Here is an 8461-nt window from a genome sequence, read left to right as displayed (position 1 = left end):
CTCTGTGTCTGCTACACATTTATGAAACATGTCTTATTTTATCCCTACTGCATAGACAGGAAAATTGAATCTCAGAAAAGTTAAGAATTTTGCACAGGGTATCACAATCTCAAATGGATTTGAGCCCAGGTAGTTTTAATTGTCTTAAAGAGCCTTTCTTTCCAGAGATGTGCAGACTTGAAATTTTAAGTCAAACTGGGCATTTAATTTAAATCGAGCATTTTTTTTTTGGAAGAAGAGGAAAAATAGGGAATCCTTCATAATTCCCAGAAGTTTTAGAATAAAGAATACGGGTGGGGCGCCTGGGTAACGCAGCCCTTAAGCGGCTGCCTTTGGCTTTGGCTCAGGGCGTGATCCTGGCATTCTGGGATCGAGCCCCACATCAGGCTCCTCTGCTGGGAGCCTGCTCTTCCTCTCCCACTCCCCCTGCTTGTGTTCCCTCTCTCGCTGGCTGTCTCTGTGTCACAAAAATAAACAAAATCTTAAAAAAAAAAAAAAGAATATGGGACGAGGTTACATTTTATGGAAATTCTGGGACAATTAGTAAAAATGGCTGAATGTTATTATTTTGTGCATTTAATCTAACATTTTTGGGCTTTGCTTTCACATTTCAAATATTTTTATAGTGTATGTAGAACATACCTTTTTTATTACATTTCTTGTCCCCACTTGCTTCCTTGATCTTGATACTAAAATAACTACACTTGGTTGAAACGTGGAAAGGATTTGCAACCAACGTCTAAGTAAATAATATACTGGATATACAGTGTTAGACAATGTTTTAAAGATGACTGAGAAATTTAGTTAGTTTAAAGGGGAGAGGGGAGATTATCACATCAGACCCACCCTGAATTCCAAGGCAAGAATATAAATAGACACCTGTAAGCCATTTATCCAAGTATTTTAAATGATTTATTAAAGTTTAAAAGTCAATATACAAATCACAAGAATGAAAATTAAAAATTCAAATCAGAATTTTTAAATAAAGCCAAAATTGTTGTTTCATTTTTTATTTTAATTAAATCTTTTAAAATATTTCATATCAAAAATTGTCATTCTAATGTTCAATGTCCATCTAGTCAAAGTAAAGAATTAGTGTCAGGCTTCAACATGTTTCACCTAGACCTATGTACATAAATAAATGTAGGCATTATAAGCTTTGTATTATATTGTAAAATATTCCTCAGTCTCATGTGTTACTATTGCTAATGCCGCACTAATTCATGAGAACCCCTGGAACCACACATTGGAGCCCAAAGAGAAGTAAGAAAATAGTTACTTGATTCTACTGGGAAAGGGTACTTAGTAAGGAGAGCAGTGATGCTTTCATACTCTCAAAAACGACTAGATAAATTTATTAATCTGTCTTTTCTCTTATCCAAGCATTGCTGCCACTCAGATCTCCCCTACAGTCCCTGAATAGTTTCTGCCTCTGATGTCAGCAGAAGTACATTACACAGGCCTTCCAGGGGTCAAACACAGTAAGGAGTCTGGTTTCCGGGACCGGGGGCCACAGCGGAGAAATCCGGGGCAGGAAGAGGGTTAGTCACCACGGTAGATCTTTAGGGTCGCCATGGTTCTGGGGGAATGTTGAGCACTGTATCCTGCACCACAGAGACGTGGGCCCGCTAAAGCATGGGGTCCCTGGCAGGGGGCACTCCTTGCAGTGTGTGTGGATGGTACTATGTCACATATGTTTGACAAACTATGTAGTGAAAGATAAAATAATGTGGGAGAAAAACATTGTAGGAGATGATGAAAAAGAAACACAGTGGAATTTATAAGAAATATGACGACGACAACAACAACAACAACAACAACAACAACAAAAGTGTAACAAAAAGTCGGGAAGTTACCCCTGCGGAAAGTACCTGGTTGTGGAGAGCATTGGTATGGGTGGGGCAAGGCTTCTGAGGTCGCCTAGGGTCTTAGATTCTCCCGCAATTTTGCAGAACACACACTATCAATGGATTCTAGCATGGACTTCATTTAAAGACATCCAAAGGCCATTAATAAATAGACAAAAACAAATCAATTTGCATTGTGCCATAAATACCACTTAAAATAACGCTTTAGGAGAGCAGTAAATACCAAGTTTTTGAAGACCATGGTTCACCATCATTACATATTCAAAATTTGTCCTCTTAAAAAGCTTCAAGGTTCATCCACATTAAATTCTCCATTGAACCTTCCTACAAAAGGAAAGCTTAAAAGCACTAAAATCCATCAATACATTCCATTTTATATCCTTTCATCTGACTTTCCTTCTATTTTCTTTGCCCATAGCGTCTTTCATACTCGTGCTCCCTTAAACTAGAAGCAAGGAAACACTGCTTCCTAAAAAACACATTCTGCAGCCATATGTTTTTTTTTTAAAGATTTTATCTGACAGAGAGAGAGAGACAGCCAGCGAGAGAGGGACCATAAACAGAGGGAGTGGGAGAGGAAGAAGCAGGCTCATAGCGGAGGAGCCTGATGTGGGGCTCGATCCCATAACGCCAGAATCACGCCCTGAGCCGAAGGCAGACGCTCAACCACTGTGCCACCCAGGCGCCCCTGCAGCCCTATGTTTTTACTGGTAGAAACCCGGCACGACAAGTCTGGGATCGGATGCTTCATTGTATTCTATAACAAATCTTGAGTCCACAGTAAGAAAGTGAAGATGAAGTGGTGAAATTACACATTTGAGTTCCGATTATACTCTCAGAGGCTATGTGATTTAGGGAAAAGAGCCCCCAGCCTAAAAGTTCATGTTTTTATTCTTACTTCTCAACTGGATTTGCGATAACTGGAAAAGGTGAAAATTTCTGAAATTTAACTTCATCGGCTGTAAAGTGAATCTGGTATTTTCCTTGCCTATATTCACAAATTATTTATGAAGTGTAAATGAAATAATATACCTAAAGATGACTTTATGTAAAATGTACACTATAGGCATGTGGTCCTGTTACATGGTTGCGAGTAATTTCCCTCAGCTATTGAGCTTGGGAAGGAAGGTGATTTACATGCACACTGAGGGCATGCAATGCCTGGTGGGCTAACTCTAAGAAGGAAGATTATCAAGTTCCCTTAAATTGTTCATTAGTACTAGTAGCACATGTTTGTGTTCCAGGAATTTGTATGATCTGTTTACTAAGTTGTAACGAAAAATTTTTTTAAAATGAAAGAACATTGAACAGAAAACTTCAGAAGCATCCCACATGGTAGGGTAAATAATGTTTCAGGTGTGTGTGTGTGTGTGTGTGTGTGTGTGTGTGTTTATATTTGATCACTTTAAAATGCATTTTTTTCTTTTAAAAAAGTCAGTAAGTACTTTAGAGGTAACTGTGAGCAAGACATACTAGATTTCATCAAATCTCAGATAAAATAATAAGGGGAAAAGCTACCAAAAAATTACAAAACATTCCTTTCTCATCACTCAGAATTTTTATTTTATACTTATTGAAAGTGCTCTTTAAAACTTAGGTAGATTTTTTATCATAAAAGAACTGAAACTTATTGGGCCCCCTGGGTAGCTAAGTTGCTTAAGCTTAAGCGTCCAACTCTTGATTTTGGCTCAGGTCATGATCTCAGTGTTGTGGGATTGAGCCCCACATTGGGCTCCATGCTCAGCAGGGAGTCTACTTCTTTCTCTCTCCCCCTGCCCCTCCCCCACTTGTGCACATGCGCTCTCTCTCTCTCTTTCTAAATCTTTAAAAAAATAAATAAAAGAACTGAAACATATTTAGAGATAGATTTGTATCCTATATTACTCTTGTGGAAGTATAAAAAAGAAAATATAAGTGACATGAGTTTAGGTTTTCTTACAACTCGTTCACTTTTACAATCCAGCCCTTTTGAGCTTTTTGTTTCTTAAAAATAATTAGCCTAAAATCCACATGCTAAAGAAACACATTTTGGGGTGGCAAATTTTTCTTCCCTGCAATCCCTTTTAACAGTAGCTCGGTTGTTTTTTTGTCTTTGTTTTTCACCTGTTCTTTTCAAAATCAGTTTCTCAAATTAAAAAAAATTTTTTTGAGATACAGCATATAGCAATAACTCAGACTATACGGAAAGGTTTTCAAATGAAGACAGTCTCCATCTCATTTCTTCTCATCTCATCCTTTCCTACCTCAATTCCATTGTCCAGAAGCCACCTTCCCACATAAGAAATGGAACATAACCAATATTCTGGAAGCACCCCACCATGCCACGTGCCTTCTCTTTTTCTTTCTCTTCCTTGCCCCAAAGGTATTCACTCTTCTGAATTCTGTTTATTGCTCCTTGTTTTTAATTCCACCATATATACATGTGCCATAACTGACATGGTTTCATTCTGCATGGTGTTTGTTTGTTTGTTTGTTTAAGTAGGCTCCTTGCCCAGCATGGAGCCCAATGCAGGGCTTGAACTCACAACCCTGAGATCAAAACCTGAGCTGAGATCAAGAGTCAGACACTTAACTGACTCGGCCACCCACCACCCCTCATTTTGCATGTTTTTAAAGTTACTATAGGTAGTCACGCCATATGTATCATGTTGTGACTTGCTTTTATGACTCGAACTTATCCTTTTGAGATGCATTTATGTTCATAGCTTCAGCTATAGTTTATTAGTTTTCATTGCTGGATAGTTGGCCATTATATGAATATATGAATACACCACAAATTATTTATTCATTGTACTCTCACTGTACTTTTACTATCCCCCTTCCTTTTTTTTTTTGGCTATTCAATCTCCTTTCTTTATTCCTATATGGCTTCTTCTTGTGAAGATTATAATGATATTTTTTTTCACTTGACCTCGTCTGGGCCCTATTAAATCTTTCACTCAGTCATTCAGCCTGTATTTTTCCATGGAATCTCTTTGATGAAGGCTGCTATGGACTGTCATAGAATGTTAATTTTGTAAGAAGACAGGGGCTCCCAATTTTTAAAGAAAATTTAAATATAACTAATTAAAATAATAACAAGAATGAAACACTTCATTTGAGTTTCAATGTTCCTAACTCATTTTATAAAAATACCTTATTAATTTCAATTGATCATATACTAACAAGTATAAAATTATTCAAATTACATTCCTGATATTTATAGCAGCATTATGGACAATAGCCAAATTATGGAAAGAGCCCAAATGTCCATTGATTGATGAATGGATAAAGAATATTACTCAGCCATCAAAAAGAATGAAATCTTGCCATTTGCAATGACATGGATAGAGCTAGAGTGTATTATGCTAAGTGAAATAGAGAAAAACAAATACCATATGATTTCACTCATATGTGGAATTTAAGAAACAAAACAGATGAACGTAGGGGAAGGAGTAAAAGAAAAGAGAGGGAGCAAACCATAAGAGACTCTTAACTATAGTGAACAAACTGAGGGTTCATGGAGGGAGGTGGGTGGGGGATGGGCTAAATGGGTGACTACTATTAAGGACACTTGTTATGATGAGCACCGGGTGTTATATGTAAGTGATGAATCACTGAATTCTACTCCTGAAACCTATATTACACTATATGCTAACTACCTAGAATTTAAATAAAACTTGAAACCAAACAAAAGACAAACAAAACCAAGTTACATTCCTAAAAAATCCTTAAAGAATTTTGTATCAAGTGGTGTATATAGTCAATAAAGACAGGTGATACCTGGAAGGTAGAAAACTGTTTCTTGGGCACCTGGGTGGCTTAGTCGGTTAAGCGTCTGCCTTCAGCTCAGGTCGTGATCTTGGAGTCCTGGGATGCTGTCCCACATCTGGCTCTCTCTGCCCCTCCCCCACATCTTGTGATGGAGATCTCTCTCTCCCTCGCTCTTAAAAAAAAAAAAAGAAAGAAAGAAAGAAAAGAAAACCGTTTCTTATCACTGGGAACTCCAACTCTAAATCTTTAACCAACAGGATCACTTCATGTTAGCCCCCTCAGGTTAATTATTGACAATTATGGTTCTAAAAATCTGAAATACCGTGCCCTTTCACCTATGGCTAACAGCAGTGTGTATTCAGATGGTGACATTATATACACAAACACAAAGGGCTTGGAGTTGATCCACTATAATTCACAGCAGTACTATAGGACAGTAGTTTCCTGGGACAATATAGCTTCTTTTCAATCTCTTCCTTTGAGCAATTAACCTTTTACTTTATTGTTGAATTGGATCTTTTAAATTATTACAACGAAATGTTACACTAATCAGACTAATTAGGGGACAGGCCATTACAAGTATAAGTGTTCAAATAATGCCTTGACCTCAAATTTTTAGGTTAGCCAATTAGAGATTTAAATTTGCAGGGTTAATTTGCATGATATCATAAATGTGCTTAAAGATCTTCTAAAAAGTTAGTGTTCTAAAAAAGAGTTGAGCAAGGCCTGAGCAAAATATGGGCCTTGATTTTTTTCATTTAGTATCCGTAATAATAAGCATTTATTTAACATTTATTTTGTGCCAAGAGCTGTTCTAAGTGCTTTCTGTATATTTACTAATTTAATACTTCTTCAAACTCTATAAGGGAGGCAGGAAGTCTTTACCACTGCGTTTTACAGATGAGAGCACTAAAACACAGAGGGAACTTGCTCACAGTTAATAAGGGGTTATTATAATTCATATGGTTTCATAATAAATTCATACATTGAATTATTAATTCATAAATCCATATGTTGAAACCCCAACCTCCAGTACCTTAGAATATGAGTTTATTTGGAAACAGGTTCATTACAGCTGTAATTAGTTAAATTAAGATGAAGTCATATTGAAGTAATATAATATAATATAATATAATATAATATAATATAATCCAGTAGGACTAGTGTCCTTATAAAGAGGGGAAGTTTGGGCATACACGTGCACACACGGAAGATGCCATGTGAAGGTGAAGCCAGAGATGGGGCGATGCTTCTACAAGCCAAGGATGCCAAAGATGGCCAGTGAAACCAGCAGAACCAAGGGGAGAGGCATGGAATAGATTCTCCCTCACAGTCTTCAGAAGAAACCAATTCTGCTGACACTTTGATCTCAGACTTCTGGCCTCCAGAACTGTGATAGTACATTTCTGTTGTCTAAGCCACTGAATTTGTGGTACTTTGGTAACCTAACCCTTGCAAACTAATACAGGGGTGGAGTCAGGATCAAACCCAGGCAGGAAGGCTATGATTGGTGCGCTTATCACCTCTTTCTCTGCCTCACCCATAACAGAACTAATCAAAAATAAAAACAGACCCTAATGCCCTGAGCAAATAAATGGCGCAGGAATTACCCACCAGCTTTCAAATCTAGGCAGAGGGAGAAAACACTGACTACCCTTTTCCTGTGTCTATACCACGCACCCTGGAGCCTCTTCCTCTCTAGTCCGTTAAGGGGCTGTTTCAGCAGTGGCTCTAGCCAGACGTTTTTCATAGATCTACAGTTGAAATGTACTCAGCTCGCTATCAGGACTTTGAGCCTGTGTCCCTACTGGGCTTCAAAATCCAAACCTTCGATAGATTTTTAATAGATTTAATAGATTTTTGAAATCAGCACTGCCATTCTGTTAGTAATATCCACATTTGTGTGGTTTCCTTTGGGTTAAAATTAAAAGGATCCTACGGGTGACGTGGGGAACAATGGCCCTCCCAGTAGTCACAGTAGTTAATACTGACAAGGAAAGGAAAAAGCTGTGCAGATGGCTGGGCGACCTGGCACCGGACCATGGACAGGTATCTTTGCAAAGTAATTTCTGAACTGTGAGCGAGCTCTGGGCCCGGGGTTCCAAGCCTTGAAATCAGGGGGCCTTTGGGGCGGAAGGAAAACTGCAACCAGACCGGTGCCACGTGAAAGCAGCCGGGTGAGGGGTGTGGGAGGTCAGCGGCAGGGGCAGGGTGAGGCGTGCACCCTCGTGGAGGCGGGACTGGAGACAACGATCCTTCTGGGAGTGGGATTGGCCCTGACGGCGTCGAGCTTCTTCTGCGCCTCTGGACGCGGGCGCCTCTCTTGGCCCGCACAGTACAAGCAGCCGCGGTGCTCTAGCGCCAGCCGGGCAAAACCGGGAAGGTCAGCCCGAGGAGGGCGCGTCGGGTGGGCGTCTCGGCTGCGATTTCCCTGCAGGCTCTCGGCCACAGGGGCGGCGCGTCCCTCCTTGCCAAGAGTGGGAACGGAAACCAGGGCGCGGCTGCCAGGGCCGCCCACCCGGATCGCCGCGCGCCGCTTTTCTTTTAGCGCCTGGGACCACGCGGGGCGGGAGAACGCAGGCCCCATCGAGCTGACTGCCGACCTCTGCAGGCACTTCGGAGAGGAGGAAGGCGGAAAGGACGGAGGGAGGGGCGACCCACTTCCTGAATCGCCTGCAAACCCGGGACGCGAGCTCGGTCTGCGCTGCGCGGCGATGTCCGGAGGGTCGGCCAGGAGCCTAGGGAAGGGTGAGGCCGGGCGGCTGCGAGAGATGGGGGAGCCTCGGCCACTCCCAGCCCCGTGTCCTGGGGTGGCTGCTCCAGAGCCACCTGGGGGGGGG

At 40.7% G+C, this 8461-nt stretch overlaps 1 protein-coding gene across 1 annotated transcript in view; it reads left to right on the top strand.

Annotated features, from left to right (window-relative positions):
* The first annotated feature begins 8028 nt into the window (after positions 1-8028).
* Positions 8029-8461, top strand: part of GSTO1 (glutathione S-transferase omega 1) — an 11988-nt gene continuing 11555 nt past the window's right edge. Inside the window, exon 1 of the mRNA XM_040623946.1 lies at positions 8029-8369. Within this exon, the coding sequence (XP_040479880.1) occupies positions 8336-8369 (34 nt within the window). The 5' untranslated portion in view covers positions 8029-8335. The remainder of the gene's footprint in view (positions 8370-8461) is intronic.

Source organism: Ursus maritimus, unplaced genomic scaffold (assembly GCF_017311325.1).
Source record: "Ursus maritimus isolate PB19 unplaced genomic scaffold, ASM1731132v1 scaffold_7, whole genome shotgun sequence".
Lineage (NCBI taxonomy): Eukaryota > Metazoa > Chordata > Mammalia > Carnivora > Ursidae > Ursus > Ursus maritimus.
The sequence above is the reverse complement of the archived record's forward strand: the minus strand, read 5'-3'. Positions and strand labels throughout refer to the sequence as shown.